At 44.5% G+C, this 19551-nt stretch overlaps 1 protein-coding gene across 1 annotated transcript in view; it reads left to right on the forward strand.

The window, feature by feature from the left end:
- Nucleotides 1-19551, forward strand: part of LOC104275074 (mitogen-activated protein kinase kinase kinase kinase 4-like) — a gene marked incomplete at both ends in the record, with an annotated part of 55417 nt that overhangs the window by 12008 nt on the left and 23858 nt on the right. Inside the window, one exon of the mRNA XM_009870919.1 lies at nucleotides 15789-15845. Within this exon, the coding sequence (XP_009869221.1) occupies nucleotides 15789-15845 (57 nt within the window). The remainder of the gene's footprint in view (nucleotides 1-15788; nucleotides 15846-19551) is intronic.

The raw sequence follows: 19551 nt of genomic DNA on the forward strand, positions 1-19551 counted from the left end.
GCTGGAAACTCAGGTCTCTGATCCCACAGGCTGGAGAATAAAGGTTAGAGGATTTAACCTTCCCTATGTTCCTCTCCTCCTTTCTTTGCATCGTGTTGGTTTCTAGATACCCACCTGGTGGAAGACTGTGTGGCTGCATCCAGAGTGCTTTCATGTTGGCACAGGACTCTGCATGTACAGACACGTGTGAGCGATCAGATTTCTGTGTATGTTTGCAAAGCACCTAGTGCATTCACAGCAAATTCCTGGCTAGGTCGTGTCATGTCATTTGACTTCTTGCTTCTGCCAAATTCACAGTTCTCTGACGAGGAATGAAAGAAAATGGCCTTAGCAGCCTTGGGTGATGCTTGAAGCCTGGATGGCACTAGTCCTGTCTGTCATGCAGATGGGTTTTGAATGTCAAAGAATCTGTTACAGAGTTCTAGCAGATCTCTCCCTTGTAATGTTATTAAAATAGTGTAATTCTTTATATTGGAGAGATGACCTTCTAGTTTGACTCTGGCAGGCTGGACTGTGGAGCTCCAGGCACCTTCACTGTCCTTGCAATGGAGCCCTTCCAGGGGAGCTGGACCTGGGTCGAATGGGGATTGTAGGTGATTCTGTGACATGATATCAGCTGTTAATGAGGAGCCTGGCTGGTTGAATACTGTTGTGTGTAAACACTGTCTGAACTTCCAGAGGGGTTGTTCCCTCAGATTATGGGAGTGTATGCCAACAGTGAGGTTTTCCTTCCTTTTCGACTTCCTGTATTGCCAAGCAAGTAGCATGAACTTCGTGATGCAGTGCGCTGTTACATAAGCTGTTCACTGTCAATAGTCATTGCGTGACGTGAAAGGTCCCCAGAGACTGCGTGGTGGATTCTCATTTCCAGGCACCACCTTAGAAAACTGGGAGCATGATCAGGAAGAGAAACGGGGAAGCCGCTGCTGCTGCATTTTTCCCCACCCCTGGGCAGGCTGCTGATGTGGTGGTTCTCAAGGTGTGTTTCCAGGAGCTGGTTGTGACCTGATAAGCCACATCTGGCTCGTGTCCTGGCTGCTGAGGAAGACATGCGTGGTTGTGCATCGGCACTGGCTGAAGAAACCTCTGTTAGCAAGAAGTGTTTGAAATACATCAGTAGACACAGAGGGCTCCACGTTCTACTTTTTTTTATTCTCCCCTCTCCCTGTACTCTGTTTGCCATCAGCACAGTCGTTTGTTTTCACAGTTGTGCTGCTGAGGTTTAGCATTTGTAGCCCGTGTGCTCTGGAGCGGGTTGCGGGGATGCTGGTGTCGTTCAGTAGTGGGGCGTGTGCCTGGAACTGGTGATGAAGCAGAACAACAGCTCTCTTGAGGTTTGGCATAAAATAGTTTCTTATGTTATTATTCTTGACTTTTTTTTTTTTGTCTTGGCAAAAACAAAAGGAAGCTTTAGCAGGTAGAAGGTTGTTGCCTTGCCACACAGAAACATGTTCTCACGTATGACTGCTGCGAGAGCAAAACCACTACCTGCACCCACCCATCCTGAGCGTGGCCAACATTTGCTATCCCAGTTAGTGATAAGACTCTTGTTCTCATTGGATCGTGAGACATATGAATATTAAGCTATACCCGTCAGCTTTGTAATCAGTGTTAATTGCTGTCTTTCTTAAACCAAATTCTTTGAAAAAGATAAAAAAGCTGGTAAGAGAAATAAATGGGAATTTCCAAAGAAATCAGTGTTCATTTCCCTCTTCTTCTGTTAAAGCCACTGTGAAACTGCGTGAACGGAGGTGAAGTTATGCAAAAGATGAGCATTTTGGAGCATGTCCACAGTCCACTGTGGCTGGATCAATGAAAAGAAACGGATGAACAAAACCGATACAGGCCAGTGAGCATGTCTGCACTCAACAAAATTGAGTTGGAAATACATTTCTAATTAAACCGGATCAAACCATGTGTGCAAACCAGGTCTTTAAAAATAATTACTTGAAACCTCATTGTTTCCAGTCTTTTGCACATGAAGGCTTTTTTTTTTTACCTATTCAGAGTGAGTATAAAATGCTAACAGTGGTATGGTAGTGCCTTATGCTCACCTTGCACTCGTGATTACAGAGTAAATGGCAAGTAAGAATCAGTGCTGGGGAGCCAGTCCCTAAAGATGGTTTGGTGATTAATTTCAGAACTCCTTTTTGTTAGGTGTTTGGTTTTCTTCCATTATTGAATATAGTTATTTTCTTGTGCAAACGTATTAAGAATACGTAGTTTCTGTAATCCTCCGTGGTGCAAGAGTTGAAAGCACTTTGGTAGTGTTAATGTTAAGACTAGAGGAAAGTAACCTACAAGCACTGATGAGAGATAAGTTTATATATCAAGGTAAATTCTGAAGTTGTTTTTCCTCAAAACTCAGGAAGTTTAAACAGCTGCTGGCAGGCAACTGCGGGTGGGGAACCACAGAGCCTGCTCCAGAGCTCTGCTGGCTGGAGGGAGTTTGTCTCTGATTTTGACGAAGCGCGCGGGAATTGGATTGTCTGCAAAGCTTCGATCTGTCGGTTTTGATTGAAATGGGCTGACGGATTAAAACATGGTTGGATGCAAGGGCAACAAAATCGAGTACACCTTGTTCACTTAAACCTTGCTAAGCTTCTGTCTTTGGTAGTGGAGGGAAGCTTGCAATTCCTTGTCATCCCATGTCCCTCCCTGAACCTAAAGGTTCAGAAACCTTCAGACAACACCAAGAACTTGAAACGTAGGTTTTCTGGTGTGGTGTTTGCATGCACTCTTTATTTTTGTTTTTTTAAGACACTTTTGTTGTAAATACAGACCTAGTTATTTAAATTTCTGTTTTTTCAGTGTTTGCATTGGCAGTGCTGCAGAGTTTTAGCTGACCCTGTGATGTTTTTCTGTGCCAAAATTACCAAATTAATCCTGAGGAGTGGTAGTTGGTGGTCGTATATTTTGGCATCTGGATGTGAATGACAGAATATGCAAAGAAGATGCAAAAGGAAGTTATTTTGAAACTTGTGGAAATTTAAGCTTTTAGAGTAAATTTTAAAGTGAATACAATTAGAAGATGCTAAATTAGAGGTGCTCGTTTTTAAAGCTTATATTGTACATGTAAACCAGACCTCAGATACTTGCTACCCCACATTTCTGCAGCAAGCTGCTGGCATTAGCTGGATGGTTTGGGGAATTTTTAGGTGTTTTTGCTGTTTTGTTTTGGTTTTTTCTTTCTTGACAGCTGCTTTGTGATGTGATGCAGCTGGTTGAACAGTTTATTACTGTTACAAGGTAAAGAAGGCAGATAGGGTTTGGAGCTCAGAAAGTGAGAAGTGGCTTTGAGAGTGCATCACCAGAAGGGTTCTGGTGCAGCCTCATTGACATCTGAGGTTTCGTGGGCTAGGCCAGGGGAATCTGGTTTTATAGTTTTGAATATTTATATGTATGTCTGTGTGGGCATGCTCTTTGGTCCATAGTGCTTTGGGCCCCATTGTATTTGGTGGTGCACAAGTTTACGGAGATGTCACGTGCTTCATGTGACATACCAAGTGACAAGTCATGAATGAGAGGGATTCAGTCAGATCTATACGCCTAGGAATGTAAATCTGTGCGTAATCAATCAAAATAGCAAGTGCTCTCTGTATCCATCTGGCCACCTTCTGCAGCTTTATGAAGAGATTAGCTCCCAGCAGGCAGTGAACTTTGGGTGGTAGTAGCGCAGTTGTTTGCCGGCCACTTTTACACAAAGGGACACGCTGCAGTAACAGCAGTTAGGTAAAGGTTAATTTCTCCCATCCCCAACTATGGATCAAACCTGTGACAGGATCAGTGTGAACAAACCTTCTCCAACAGAGAAAACATTGAATATACACACTTTTTCAGTGGAAAAGTTTGTTGCAAAGTGGGTTTCATTCTCTTTGAGAAATTTGACTATTCAGGAGGCAAATTTGGATCCAATAAACTGCAGAGCAGAAATTGCTCTGACATCAGTGAAGCCAGAATTGTGTGGAAGAACCCAAGCATTAGGAGAAACCATCAGTTGGTGGGAAGTCCTGCAGGGAACCTCTCAGGAGTGCAGCCAGCAGTGCATCAGAGGAGGGCGAGGGGATCTGCAGCCTGTGCTGGGGCTCTGTGTTTGTTTTTCCCAAATGCATCATTCACTAATTAGTGCACTACATCTTACGCTGTACAGAATGAACTTGGGCTGTTTAAATAGGGGAAGGCAAAGAGGTGAGAGTTTCAAACTGTGGTAAAGCTGTTCAGTGGTTAATTGTAGGCAACTCTTGGTCCCTTTTGTGATCAGTTCTTCTAATGGTTGCTGCTGCTTTTGTTTCCTGTGTGCTGGTAATTATGCCATTCTACATTGCTTAAGGCTCTGCGGTTCTTTAGCTCTAATATGTTTGGCTGTTTTCTTGAAATCATTCTGCAGGAATTTTTAGGGTTTTTTTGTCTCAAGAGTTCACTGTTTATTTCTCTCTCTGCTATGATTGACTTCAATCCTTACAAGTAATACAGAAGATTGGAAGGTTACGCTGAACAGTAACTTTAGGAAGAAGTTCTTCCCCATGAGGGTGCTGAGACCCTGGCACAGGTTGCCCAGAGAGGGGGTGGAAGCCCCATCCCTGGAAGTTTTTAAGGCCAGGCTGGATGGGGCTCTGAGCAGCCTGATCTAGTGAGAGATGTCCCTTGCCCATGGCAAGGGGGTTGGAACTGCATGATCTTTAAGGTCCCTTCCAACCCTGACAATTCCATGATTCTAACTGCTTGTAGCAGGAACTACTCAGAACTATACAGGAACTATTACTGCACATCTGACCTAGAGTTTACTTGAGAGGAGAACCTTTGCCAGCAAGGATTCTGCTGTACAAAGCTGATCAGATCAGTTTAGGAAAAAATAACACCAAGGGTCTTCTCGAATTCAGATTATTTTTTTTCTTTAGGAAAGTGAATTTGAAAGCACCACTCCTTAATTTAATTAGAAAAGCAAGGTATGCTTTACTTGTAAGAATAATTAAGAGGATAGTCTGGTTTCATTTTGGAGACCAACTTAACACTGAAAGCCTTTCCAAATGTTTAAGTAATTTTCCCTTGAGTTTTGTGGACCATCTGGCCATGAGGGTTTTGGAAGAAAATAGGAATTGACTGCTGCTGCGAGATCAGTGCCATGTAGTTCATCTCTTACAGGGCTCATTCAGAAACCTGGAGACTGTGTTTTCTCATGGATTAATTATGTCCATTAACTTCCTTTTAATTTTTGGAGAGGATGCGTTAAGTAGAGCCAAATGAAGAGGCACTGCCAGCAGATGCTCTTTTTTTTCCCAGCTAAATTCTCTGTGAAGGATTTTGTGTGTGTGTGTGTGTGTATGTGTGTCTAAAATACAACCTTTCCCTAGGCAGACCTCAGATCTGCTGAACTTGGCAGCGGAACTCAGTATAGTTTTTGACTTCAGGATTCACTTCAGGTGAAGAGAGTTGTTATTTGCTGTGAAGTCCTGAAGGAAAGGCTCAGAGACCCCAAGAGAAACCCATGTAGTGCCTGTTGTTAGTATTGGACCGCCCTGCGCAGTGCCGTGGGTACTGTGTGACACAGTTGTCTGCAGAGCGCTGCATACCTGCGTTGTATTGCCATCTGTGTGAGCAAAACACCAGCAGAACTGGAGTGAAAAAATAAATCACCTTTAAGGTTGTTGGGACTCTCATCATCTAGGCTGCAACTTGCCGTTGGAGCTGTGTACGCTGCCTGCTTTAAAGCCTTTTTTTTAAAAAAAACAAAACCAACAAACGTAGCAATGTAATTTTAACTCTTGCAAAACCTTCTCTCCGTCGTGCATTATATGTGAGAGAAAGTTCAACTGTGTTACACTTCACAAGAATGCTGAAGGATTTTTAGAAATTCAGTGATACAATTGCTGAGAGCTCAGTGTGCATAGAAAGTTATATTTATGTGGGACAGAAGGCTAATAAAGCCTTTCTTTATTAGCACGTGTCTGCAAAGGCTGCATTACTTAAAGCATGACTCTCATAACATGAGGTTTGTAATTGCTGTGTGCAGCTTGACCTTCAGAGCTTCGTAGGGATGGTGAGCCAAAAAACCTTCCTTTCAGGGATTCCTGCTCTGAAAGTCTGGCCACCCATCAGCTGACCTCCTGCAGCCCAGCCCCAACATCCTTGCAGCAGGATGGGGCCAGCGGGACACATTTAACTGCTTGTGACTTCATCCAGCAGCGATGTGCTGTGTACAGGTTTTCTCTAGCGCCCTGTATTTCTGTAAACGGATGCACATGAGTCAGGCAGTGAAAATTCACTGGGGTGGAGGGATTTGTACCCCTCCCTAGACTTAGCTTCTCGATGGCCCCTGACCTGCGGAGTGAGAGCCTTCCAAAGGCTGAGTTTTCTGGTGTGGTTTTTTTTTTTGTAAACTCTTTGTTTTTCTTGATGAGCAGACTTCTAGTGTGGAGGATCTTTGTTGTTGTAAATCACTTGTGGGCTCCCCAGGTGCTCAGCGGGACTAGATCTGTGCCAAGGCTCTTGCAACCCTCCTGTTGGCAGCAAGAGGAGCCAGGGAGCTGCGAACATCCCACGTGTCCCCACCGCCCCGCTCAGGCATCCCCAGGGCAGAGCATCCATTGGAAGGGGAAAGGCGCCTGCGCCTGCAAAGCCTCCACGCCCTGGTGGGCGTAGCAAGTCGTGATGGGGTGTCAGAGTCTGGAAACTCAACAAACATGAAGAGGCATGACAAATTCCAAAGCCCAGCATGAACGACAAGGCTGTTGAAACTGTTATTTGTGGAAATACTGGAATTTAGGCTCAAAGAAATCAGATTTTATGTCTCAGTAAATGGGGTGTGAGGAAGAGGGGATGACTGCACAGCCTGCATTTCAGGCCTCTCCTCCCATTCACTGTGCTGCTGAGTTGCTCTCTTGACTCATCTGTGGCCCCAAAACGTTGCTTTTCTTCTCTTGCTGGTAGCAGCTGCCATTCAGAGACCTTGCAGTTACCTCTGAAATCAAGCAACTGGATGACATTCTGAACAGAGGACAGCTTGAGCTTCAGTTTCTGCCTCTCACTCAGACCCTCCTGAGTTATCTCCAGATACAAACCAGATTGGGCCAGATCAAAGTTGGTGGAAGGCTGGTCCTTCATCAGGAGTAGCTACACAAAGGTGTAGCTTCATGCACCTTCATGCACAGCCTGTACATCCCCAGGCAGTCTGTGAAGTTCGCTCTGTGAGCTTTTTGCTGTGCTATGTGCTGCAGCTCTCCATTTCCCTCTGGTAGCCACCAAAAGCTACCTTCTTTTGACCTGCCCCGGGAGGAATGCTCCTGCTCTTCCTTCTTGCACATTTTTCACTTTGTTCAGAAACTTCATGTAGCAGTAGGATATCAAAAGTGTCACATCTGCGTGCAGGTTGAGTAAGGAGCGGCTGCAGGAGTGGGTACTTCCCTGCAAATGAGCGTGGACCTGCAGAAGATGACACAGAATTATAGAATTGTAGAATCATAGAATTGTCAGGATTGGAATGGACCTTAAAGATCATCTAGTTCCAACGCCCCTGCCGTGGGCAGGGACATCTCACACTAGACCAGGTTTCTCAGAGCCCCATCCAGCCTGGCCTTAAAAACTTCCAGGGATGGGGCTTCCACCCCCTCTCTGGGCAACCTGTGCCAGGGGCTCAGCACCCTCATGGGGAAGAACTTCTTCCTAATGTCCAGCCTAAACTGATCCATCTCTAGCTTCAATCCATTCCCTCATGGGATGTTCTGCCACAGACCTTACCCATTTCAAATAAGCAGAAGGCAAAACTCCTTTCTTCATATTGTTACTAGAATGGTATTTTCAAAAGTTCTTAGTACTTAGTGCTTTTGCACAATGTGAATGACCTCTTTGGGCACGAGTTTTAAGAATCCCAAAAGATCAATCTCTTGTCCAGTCTTTACAAGTATTCAGTAGCCTTGAGCGGTTGGTGTTTTACATGAGGATGGTAATCTGATCAGCTGAATACACCGATACTGCGAAGATGTAGGTGCTCAAGTATGTGTATGTGAAAGGGCTTGAATTTGTTCCTTTGTTTAATTTTCTTTTCCCACTGGTCTGCAGTCAGACACAGACAAACATTAGGCAAAGCAAACAATCTGTATTTCCACTTGTACAATGGGAGGAAATAGGAACTGAAAGGATTAAAAAAAAAATGGACAGAAAAACAGCTTCTGGTGCCTCTTGGGTTTTACAGTTCGTGAGGGCTGTGGTACAGTCAGAAGGGGTGAAAAACTGTCTTTTTTGCTTTCAGAGATCGAGGTTTTCTGATCTGATACCATTGAAATCACCCCTATCCATCCCTTCCTTGAAGGCAGCGTGGACTTGGGTAGAATTTTAAATGACTGGTAAAAGTTACACATGCTAATCTCTTCTATTCCTAGTGTGCTGCTATTTTAGTGTATAGGAAGTCCTCTTATACCCCTGCCAACTTAGTTGTCTTCTAGAGTGTTATGAGTTACAGTGATATTTTTGTTTCTTTGTTTAAGCATGTGACACAAATAGGGGCCCTGAGAGGAATTCCTGATTTGTTTTTAGCATCTTAGCTCTGAAATGTCTAAAGCTTCATTTAAAAAAAAAATCTTATAAAACTAATATTTTAATTTTGAGTGAAATACAATAATGAAAAATACTTACCTGCTTCTGAGGTGAGGAGTGAGAGAGACAAGCAATGGGAAGGGCAGAATGACTCTGCGCAGAAATAGGGCAGTGCTGTTAGGAAAGGAACTTGTTTTTCACTGAACATTCAAGTCATTTTTGTTATACACATTTGCTAACCTTTACAAAATTATCCTTTTTTGTTTGGAATGCAGTGTAAATTTTTTAATTTTTTTTTCTTTATAAATAGTATATAGCTAATAATTCATTGAGGTAACCTGCTTTGTTTTAAAGTGAATTGAGTGTTATAAATTAACTTTCGTTCTTTATATATCTACATGCAGACACATTAAATTTTACTGTTAATGTTTTACAACTGGAGTTCTGGGGCATGCTAAATAGTGATTGACTTCATAGTATGGTCTGTACTGAAGGTGATAAATCTTTGCTAACTTCTTGAACATATAAAGTGGAGTGGGAATTAGTGGATATGAGGAAAAAAACCTCAAAACAACAGCAAACATAAACCTTGAAAGGCATGTCTTATTAATTACGATTTATTAATATGTATGTTGTTCTTTGCTCTGACCAACTGTGGACAAGGGTGATCATATTTTTTAGGGTTTAGGTGACACCCTTTGCCTCCCCGGGCAGGAAGACATCTGTGGTCGGTTCTGGAGGCAACGTTAAGGCAGAGTCAATGAAGCCCACCCATTGACACGTGAGGGACTGACCCGCTGTGTCTGACGTTGGGTGGTCTGAGAGCGGCAGAGAACCTTTGTGTGGCTGAAGCAGCAATCTCAGGAGCTTGTTCCACTGGTGCAGTCTGCTGTGTGTTCTTCCTCTAGACAGAGGGGGCTTAATGGCAGAGAAAGCTGTTGTTGAAAGAGGGTGTTGATGGGGGATAGGGAAGAGGAAAAGCAATATTTGGCTATTCTGCCAAGGAGGTTTGGATGAGGCCTAGGGGCTGTGTGGAAATTGGGTGCCAGATGTGAGGGTGAAAGGGCAAATGCATTGTGTCCACATGTTGAGCATCTAGGCAGCGCAGCTGGTTGTGGTTTTAGGGAAGTCCTGTCCCCGGCACTGCTGGCGTGAACACAGTCCTTTGTCAGGAAAGGAGGGTGTGCTCCAACTGGGAGATGGAGCCAAGGGCTTCCCTGGAGGTCACCTGGAACAAGGCCTGGCCTTCCAAGTTCTCAGCATCTCCCAGTATCACAAAGAAGAGAATAAATGCTCCAGGGAATATAATTCCTTGATTTACAGTCCCCGAATACAGCAGACATCCAGAGATGACGTGACAGAATTGCCACCAAAACTTTGTAATGTCAGTCAAAGCAGGCTCTCTGCAGCATGAGTTGCATGATTAGGAGGATGAAGCTGTAATCAAAATTATAGCTGCATTCCCACCTGGCTGATGTGAAGGCTTCATGGGTTTTGGTTTTCTGATTTAAAAAAAAAAAAAAAAGACTTTCTGAAACTAGTAATTATCTGCCCAAGGCTGATGTGTGTTGTGGTGGGTTGGGGGTTTTGTGCTTTTTGTATTTTGTTGTGTGTTTTGCTTTTTTTTACAATCAGAATTGATGTGGATTATATGTTATAATTTACAATGAAATGGATCATTTCTGGAACTCAGTGCTAGTATTCAGTGCACGACTGACTCTGAGCTCTGCCTCAGGCCATTAACTAACAAAAACAAGCTATAAGCCTCTAAACCCTTAACTTCTGTATTCCTGTCCCATTTCAAGTTTCTCATTGCTGCTCTATTTTTAGCTGAAGAGCTCCAACCATGACCACAGTGATACCAGTTGCTGAGTTGAGGATTACAGACTGGTCTTCCTGACAGAGCTCATCAATTGTTGCTCATCTCTTCTAAAAAGCTGGTTCTGAGCAGAAAAGCCCGACCTAGGTGGAAAGGGAAACAGAAGGATCATGACTTTGTTAAGGTCATGTGGAATAGGCCATAGGGTTTCCTGGATCCCTTTGCAGAGCATTGTTCATTTGATGCATAATCTCTTCAAGACTTTCCTTGTGTTACCAGGGTGGAAAGGGTGGAGGGGAGAGGGGCAAAAGGGTGGGGTCCCATCCTTCAGGGCACCGAAGGCTGAGCTGGCAGCATACCAGCCACCGCAAGGCCGCACAGATTTACCCGAGATGGGATCGAAGTTCATAAGTGGGTTTTGAACAGGAAACCTGCTTGCTGAAGTTCACTTTCAGTAAGAGCTTGCAGCGAAGCAGCTGTGCCTTCACCTCGCAGTCCCCATCCATTATCCCATAAAAATGCTTCTGGGTGAGAACGTCCTCTGGCTTCCAAAATCCTCTGCCTCCAACAGCCAGATCTTGCTTTCAGATATGAACCTTCAAAATCCAGAGCAGGTCCTGAGAGTTAGGTTTGTGGTATCTACCAGCTCTCAAGATGATATAGGTGGGCAGACAGTGCTGTGAAGGGTCACCAGGGTGTCTGACAGCCTCGTGCAGATGCTGCCAGCTGTTCGTGTCTATGCATGGCATAAGTGCTCTGCACAGGTACCTGCCTGATGTGAAATTGCCCTCTGCCTGGGCACAAAGGTGCAAATGGGCAAGTGCCCAAGGCTTCTGGCATCTGGGAGGTATCTCGGTGCATAGGGGCCTCGCTGAAAAATGCTGCTTTTTAGAGGGGAGGAATGCGAGATTGTGCTTCTGCTTGCAGACAGGACGTGGACAGATGGGGCTTTTGCCTAGTCAGAACCACTGGCTTCGTGCTGCCTGGGTATCCTGCAGCAGGCAGTCCCTGCCCTTCACGTGCACTTTTTTCCTGATGCGGTTAAATGGGGACAGCTACAGCAGACCGACCCAGAAACACATTAATGAGCACTTGTTGCCAAAAAGGAAGCGTGTGGTGGGACTGCCGTGGGCTGCCTTGGCGTCGTGCTCAGCGCTGCAACGGGACAGCTGGGCTGTGGCGGCTGGACTCGCGATTGTCTGCTTCCAGCCTGTGAGCAGGGAGAAAAGCTGACAGGAGCTGTTTGCCACCCTTAGGAAGAGAGGTCTGTGCAGGATCAGGGAGGGAAGCCACCAAATCGAGCTCTCTGTGTGTGACCTGCTTCGCTGGGACCCTCGGGCTCTGGTTGTAGTGGTGGCACAGGCTGGAGGCTGCCTCAAGTTTCTATTTGGAACTGGCAGGAAAAGGTGTTTTACGTGACTGAATGCATCATTTTGTAAATATACTTTGTTCATGTAAAGCTCCTTTATCAGCTAATAGCTTGACCCTAATGCTGATACTCTTGTTTGATGTAAATACAAAAATATGTGTCATGACCCTATAGATAAGTGTTTCCTTTATCTAACTGAGCTAAAAAGGTAAATATACATCCAAGAGAAATAACACTGAGCGTTCGGTCCTATTCCATGTGTATCGCCCTGCAGAGATGGTGCGCGGTTGGAGCTCATATCAACCATATCTTTGGCATAAAGCATCTTCCACAAATGTGGCTGCAATGAGCAGTGTGCAGATTTGAAAAATGAGTCTGCTGGCTCCAAGTTTGCTGTAGTGACTAACTGGCAACTGCCACAGACTTCATGTGGAAGTATTTTCTGGAGGAGACAAGGAATTTAGCTGGACTCAAAGCTAATGGGAGATTTTCTTCCAGCTTGGATACCTCATTGAAATGTAGGCAGGAACTTCAATTTTAGAAAGTCATTGAGCTTCATAATTGCTCATGTGTAAGCTCTGTGTGAGCTTGATAGCATTTAATGCTATATTTTTGGGTAGAAATATGGGTGACTTGCAGATGGCTGGTGGATGGTTTGGCTGCATTCTCCAGGGCTGCTCTCGAACAGTGTTTTGGTGAAAGATGAAACCTTTTATTAGGGAAACAGGCCCAGAAAACATTCCTTCCCTCTGCCCAGTTTAAGAGGAAATTTGCAGCGGGGGATCTTCAATGACGTGGGGCTGACTTCCATTGGTGATCTGCAGAGGATGGGCACAGAAGGCTGGGAGGGCAATGCCCCTTGTTCTTCCTCCTGTTTTGGATTAAAGCAAAAAGGATGAACTTCTGCGTATCTCTGGAAGCGAGTGAGTCTGTTGGTCTCATTTGGTTGGGAAACAGTTAAAACAACCAGTTTCTCCTACAAGCTTTAAACAAAAATCAAGCCACCACCTTTCTCAAAACAATTCAAGCATACTCAACCTTGTGGCTTCAGCAGAAGTAGCAATGTGTGCGTTCCCGTGAACTCTGGCTAACCTCTGAGATTTATTGATAAATGAAAAAAATAAGGGGCTAGGCCCTGAAACCTTTCCTCACTTAGGCACTAGGCTCAGTGAGTTAACAAGAAGCCCAGGGCTGGGTTCAGGATGTTTACTGCTTTTACAGATGTCAAGGAAAATGAACTCGAAACAGTTTTTTTTTAAAAAAAAAAGCAACCCAAAGGAGAGAAACCAGTGATTTTTGTTCTGAACTGCCAGCACAGTCATCGTCTGGGCATTAAGGGAAGCGTAACATGGAGCATGTTACCTGGCTCACAGAAGCTGTGCAGGCATGTATGGTTCTTCTCCACACATGTCCTGAAAGCTTCAGCCTTTGTAGAGTGAAGTCTTGCAATAGGACACACTAAAGTTCTGAGGAGGAGAAGAAATAAAATTTAGGATGTCTCTAGGGTTCTTTGATTATCTTGTCTCCACTGACTGAACTTTTTCCTTTTGCCGTAGTTAAAGGAAAGGTTTTATTTGCATATGTTGGGATGTTGTCAGGTAAGGAGAAATGATTGTCTGCTGTGTAATTTTGCCACGTTGTTGCATACATTAGTAGGTACAGAGAATTTTGAGATGTATTTCTCTGCCATAACCGTGAATCCTATACTTTGGGAAAATGGACAACTGTAATCAAAAATAAATCTGCCGAGATAGCAGTGAAATTAGTATCTCACGATGAAAATGTTTTTGTATAGATGCATAACTGTAGATACATATTTAGCTACAATCTCCAAGAGACTTCTTTACATATACACACTTTTAACTATTTCATCTCTTTTAGATGATTGATGAAAGGCAGATGTAAACCTATACATATGTTTACACCTTTGCACGAGGTTAACTGGGGGAAGATGAAATTCCTCAGCTTAATGCAACAAAGAAATGTGGAAGATTCTTTTCAAAAGGTGTGATAGTTATTGAAAATAAACTGTTGTGAGTTGAGAGCAAACCAACAGGAATGAGTTTTTACTGCTCTGTTTCTTTTGGCTCCTTGAGAACGGTTTGGATTCTTGAATGGATTGAACCACTTTGCATTTTGTTGCAGGATAAAGGGATCAAAAAATATGTAAGGGTGTGAGTACAGGTAGTTAACAGAATTTACTTCCATATAAAGGCTGCTTTACCTGGTCAGAGATTATTTATTGCAGATGACCTGTGCAAAGGGATGATTGGATGTGTTTCCCTCAGGCTAGTAGTAACTCTACACAGTGTGAGGAAGATCCGGCATGGAGACCAGTCACAGAGCTTGATGCTGCTCTCTCTGCACAGACCAAGCTCCTCTCAGCAAATAGTTGCAGAAATGGAATGCAGGAGCAGGATCGAGTTGTGCCTATCTGTTAACAGGGACACACTTGTTGTGCAAAGGCGTTTCGTGACTTGCAAAACATCAGAGCTTATTGTTTTCTTTCCCATAAATGCTAACTTCCCCAGCCTTTTTGGGGGGATTCAGTATTCTCATTTCTAATGGTAAAAGTGAGGGAGACCAGCAGGTTTGCTTGGAGTGGAAATAATTGTAGTTGCAAAATAACAGATGTCTGTTATAGAGAGGAACAGTTTGACCTGGTATCGTGCTTTGAAATCAAAACTGAATGCCAGACCTTTCCCCTTCCTTATTCTGATGAATATTCAGTAAAAAGTGCAATGCTAGCCTAGTGTTGATTCATATATATTTTTTCGGTAAAGAAGCACATCTTCGTGCTTTGCTGTAGCTGTGAAAATCAGCATTGATTCTTGAAATCATCCTTTGCAAAATGTACAGCAGCCCAGGAGAGACTCAATGGGTTGGTTGCCTGCTCTGTGTGGTGGCCAGAGACATGGAATTATCAGTGTTCTTGACTCCAGACAAACTTTAGAGTTAAGTCAGGGTGCCAGCATGTCTAGCATGACCGTATTTTATGGAAGGCCCTCTCTTGCTGTATTGCCAGGACATTGAATGCCTGGAAACATTTGCAGACAATGGCCTCCAACAAAGGAGCTGTGGCTGTGCAGAGGAAGCTCTAACTGGGTTTGACGTCAGCTGGGATGAATGCTGACCAAATACAGTGGCAGTCAGGCCAGCACTGGCCACTGCCCATCTTCTCTTGGCGACCCTGGGGTGTGTGTCGTGCGCCTGGTGAGGGTGTGTCCCATCTCTTCCTCCTGAAGTCTGTAATAATATATTTATTATATTGGTTTATGAGGAATAGCTTTGTGATCCCAGGAGTGCTTCCAGGGGAAGAGGACGCTTACAAATACACAAAAACTCGACAGGATTTATTTTTCTGTAAAAGAAAACAGGACTGTGACGTATTGCCTGCAAACGAGGAATCATTTTTCTCTGATGCAAAATTGCTTAGTCCTAGAAATAACACTCGTATGCAATTTTGTGCAGATAGCGCCTGGGATTTAAAATGACATCAGCCTAGCTTTTAATTTTGCAGGTATAAATTGCACCTGCAAATCATTTTGTCTGCAACCTGCAGCATTTTGTATTTGATTCCCTGATTTCCTATGGCTTACTTAACTGATGTCAGTTCATTATTTTGATAGACAGCTTTGCAGGCACTATTTCAGGAACAAATTGCAGTTTCAAGGCTTCAAACCCGTTTCTGAACATTTGATGGAAGCGAGGAGTTACGATGTGTAGCCAATCCGCTGTTCATACAAACCTTTTGATACTATCCTCTAGCATGAGTTTAGTGTTGATTATCATGGCAAAACAATGTATCTGCAGCATCTGTTGAGCAACTTGATCTAACCAAGCCAATAAAATTCAATTTACAACAAGATGTCTGGTTGCATTTGTCATACATGTTCTTGTGAACCATATGTTGTCAGTCTCAGTATCAAGTATTGTTGCTGCTTGTCTTCTGCTAAAGGTTATTGATGCATAATTGAAAGTACCCAAGACCGTTTGTTATTATGCCTTATTTGTTATTACGTACATAGTTTGCTTACATGTTTTACTTACGATCTTGTGTTATTTTCACAGGGTCGCCATGTTAAGACCGGCCAGCTAGCGGCAATCAAGGTGATGAATGTTACTGAGGTGAGTGCGAACCCAAAAAATAAAGCAGTTGTTATCGTGGAAGGAAAAATAAATAGTCAGATCATGAGAAGGTGGATAGCTTACAAAAGATGGTCCAGTGGTATAAATGATGGTTGCTGAGCAGCAGTTTGTGTTTTCTAAAGCACTAAGAGGTGTTAATACAACCAGATTTTTCAGTTGTACCTGACCAATGGTGACAGAGTGATAAGGGAATGCATTGCCACATATTTTGCTGGTCTATAATAACAAAGAGCAGTACACTCTTCCTGCTTATTTCTAGTTGATTAGCTGGTTCCAGAGATAGCCAGTAAAAGATTTCCTGCAGCTCTGTGCTGGCCGTGCTGTGTTTCATCACATCCTCTCCCTTCGCGTGCCAGCCATTCCTCAGAGCAGCTCCCCTGACAGCTAGCAAGCAGGAACACGTTAGAAATGCAAATGTAGCGCTTTTTTATTGTTATTTGACAGATGAGAGAAGGAGACAGTTTAACTGGCACTGTCCCTCCTCACATTTGTAAAGCGGTGTCAGTGCTGGAACAGGGTGCCGAACACGTTGCATAAGTATTGATTTTTGTTTCTCCTTTTAAGAGAGAAGCCAGTAGCGAAGCTGAGGTTGAAGGAGCTGGGTCTCTTTAGCTTGGAGAAGAGGAGGCTGAGGGGTGACCTCATAAATGTTTATAAATACATCAAGGGGGAGTGTCAGGAGGACGGAGCCAGGCTCTTTTCAGCGACATCCAATGACAGGACAAGGGGCAATGGGTTCAAGCCGGAACATAGGAGGTTCCACAAAAATATTAGGAAAAACTTTTTCACTGTGAGGGTGACAGAGCCCTGGCACAGGCTGCGCAGGGAGGTTGTGGAGTCTCCTTCTCTGGAGACATTCAGAACCCGCCTGGACACGTTCCTGTGTGACCTGCTCTGGGTGATCCTGCTCTGGCAGGGGGGCTGGACTAGAGAATCTTTTGAGGTCCCTTCCAACCTCGAACATTCTGTGATTCTGTGAAGCAGCTTGCCTCCTTGAAATTGCAGTAGTGTGAGGCCCACAAGGATCGGGGAGACTCCCTGCTTCCTCTTCTCTGGAGGTCTGTGGCTTGGTGGGATGCACCTAGGCTTTACTGAAGGCCAGCTCCCTGTTCTGTCACTCTGGCAGCACAGGCATGGAGTACAAAACTCCGCAGGAAAGTTAGAGGACTCTTGCAATATTGTGGAAGGGTTATTGCCTGAAATAAAAACACAAGGCTGAGTCCTGTGGGCCAAGTCTGCCAGAACACGCGGTGTTCTGAGCAAGCAGAAGCAAGCCTTGCCTGGGTTTTCATGTGTCTTTTGTCTCAGAAGACAGCAGAACAAGTTGTCTGCGTGGGCCTTGTGACAGAGCAGGTCCAGGATAGTTCTCTGTCCGGCCCTAGGCAGCAAGGGGTCTGAATTGTGTTTATGAATTTAGATGCTGATGTATTGCTTTTACAAAGAGTGTCTGAAGGCTGGTTTGGTCATGGCTGTAACCTCGCAGATCATGCGTACGTAGTCCAATTGCCATTTTGCTCTTCTCTGTGTACAGAAGGTGCATTTTTTAAATAAGTGCTATGTTATATCGGTGAGATTTTTGCTTTTCACTCTATTGGTATGTATATCATCAGGTGCATTGGCTTTAAAAAATGTCAGTTACCACATGTGAGGCTGCTGTATTTTAGAAGGGAGTGGGGACAGCGTTTGGGTAGCAGACAGATTCCTGAGATCGGAGCATGTCTGTGCTTTGACAGAGGAGCTGGCAGGACAGATCCTGGCAGGGACTTAGAGATAATCCAGAGCTTCTGCGTGGATGGCTCCCATGCTTTGCTGGGTCAATCAGCAGTGCATGAGGGCTGGCCAAAGATGTCACTTGTTGGCTGTCGTGTTAACACCAATGACAGTCACTTCCTTGATGAAACAATTGAAGCAAAAACTGCAGGAAGGGAACCTTGGGAAGATTTCCTTCCCTTTCCTATACATAATATACTCTCCTTTGTATGTAAGCAGCAAACTGTAGCATCCAGTAATGCCTACTTCCTTGGAAACAAATTTTAAATGGAGGACAACCTTGTGGTCTAGCTTCAGGAATTCAAGCTGATAGACTTACATGATTCTATGAAAAAAACCCAGCTGTTTGGGTCTGATTTGCTGCTTCCTTTCAGACTAGGGAGCCAGTGTCATACTGGGGAGCCTGTCCCATTGCTTGAGGGGCAGTGATAGCAGGTCGTGCTGCTTTCGTGTTGAGTCACTGAATGCAAAAGCAGTTGTGATGGCTTGAGAGCTGGGTGGTGAAAGTGTTGGTGCAGCCACTTGGAGGGGTTTTCCCTGATGCTCTTTCCCCACTGAACCCTGAACACCAGGTCAGCTGTACTCGAGTGTTTCTGCTTTCTGAACTGGGTGCAGGGTGAGTGAGAGACTTGCTGCTGTTATTTCCAATTTCTTAAGGCAGGGTTGACCGTGTTCCCACTGCCGGGGCACAGGTTGGATGCAGTCCTCTGCTTTATCACTGGTTTCCTCCAAGCCCCCGCTGGTGCCTCCATAAGGTGCTGGGAGACCAGTGCAGGAACAATTCGGGCAATTTCTGCCGGTAGCTGCCCGGTTCCTCCTGCAGCTGTCTGCTCTGCACTGGGGTTGTCCTCTCCTCAGCTACAGCATCTCACAGCTCAGTGTGTTACGGTAAACCCCAGTTGCTTTCAGTTCAGTGGCAGGGTGGGGTTGGCAGCTGCGGTCCCAAACCCTTCAGGCACCTCAGTGCACAGTCCCAGAGCTTTTAAGGGTGAGCTACGTGGCTGCAAGAAAGGGGTCGACTGCTGGCCTCTGGAAGCGATCTGTCTGGCCAGGAACTGTTGTGCTGGTCTCTTGCAGTGCAGAGTAGATGGGGTGGCTGAAGCCGATGACTGCAGTAGGTAGGAGCATGGGTATGGCTGAGGCTGATGCCATACATGTCCAGGGCAACTCTGAAGCTCAGTTCTTCTGTAAAATAGCAATTGCTTTTCTGTGCTTCATAACATTTGGTTACTGAAGCCTTGCACAGCAGCAGTGGGTCTCAACTGTAATGTAGAAATCCTTCCAATCTTCAGAATTTCAGTGTCATACATTCAGAGCCTGTCGAGGATTCAGTATTTCTCTGGCATTGTTAATCTGCTAAGGTTTAAGTTATTTTCTGATCCTTTGGTCTTGAAAAGCTAGCTTGAGGCATTAAATAAAGTCTTTAATATATTGAAATCCTTGTCTCCAATGTCCTGCCTATAAATTGTACCTGAGAGCAACGTTTCACATGGAGTTTGGCTTGTGAGAAATGGAAGCTGTCATAGTAAACCTGCTTGGGCAAGACAGGAAGCTCCCAGCCCCTGTGGCCATTTCATTCTTCAGGTGATTGTATGATCTGATTAGTGCTGCACAGGGAACAGTTTTCTCAGAGAGTGAAAATTTCATGTGGTAGGAACCGGGGAGGTTAAAAAAAAATCAAGACAAATACAGTCTTTTGCTCTTCACCTATCTCCAAAAAAGTGCAGAATTGCTGAATGCGTGGACTCGCTTCATTGATTTGCATAGCTGCTTAAAGGACTCCCCAGTTCAAGCCTCCAATAGATCTCTGTCATTCAAAGTGGGGCAGTTCCAGTGGCTGAGTTTGACAGAGCCCTGTGCTGGTGTAGGCTGGTGGTGGTTTGGTCACTAACCAAACCAGTCATCTGACTTGGGG

The sequence above is a fragment of the Apaloderma vittatum genome, unplaced genomic scaffold, assembly GCF_000703405.1.
Source record: "Apaloderma vittatum isolate BGI_N311 unplaced genomic scaffold, ASM70340v1 scaffold14896, whole genome shotgun sequence".
Lineage (NCBI taxonomy): Eukaryota > Metazoa > Chordata > Aves > Trogoniformes > Trogonidae > Apaloderma > Apaloderma vittatum.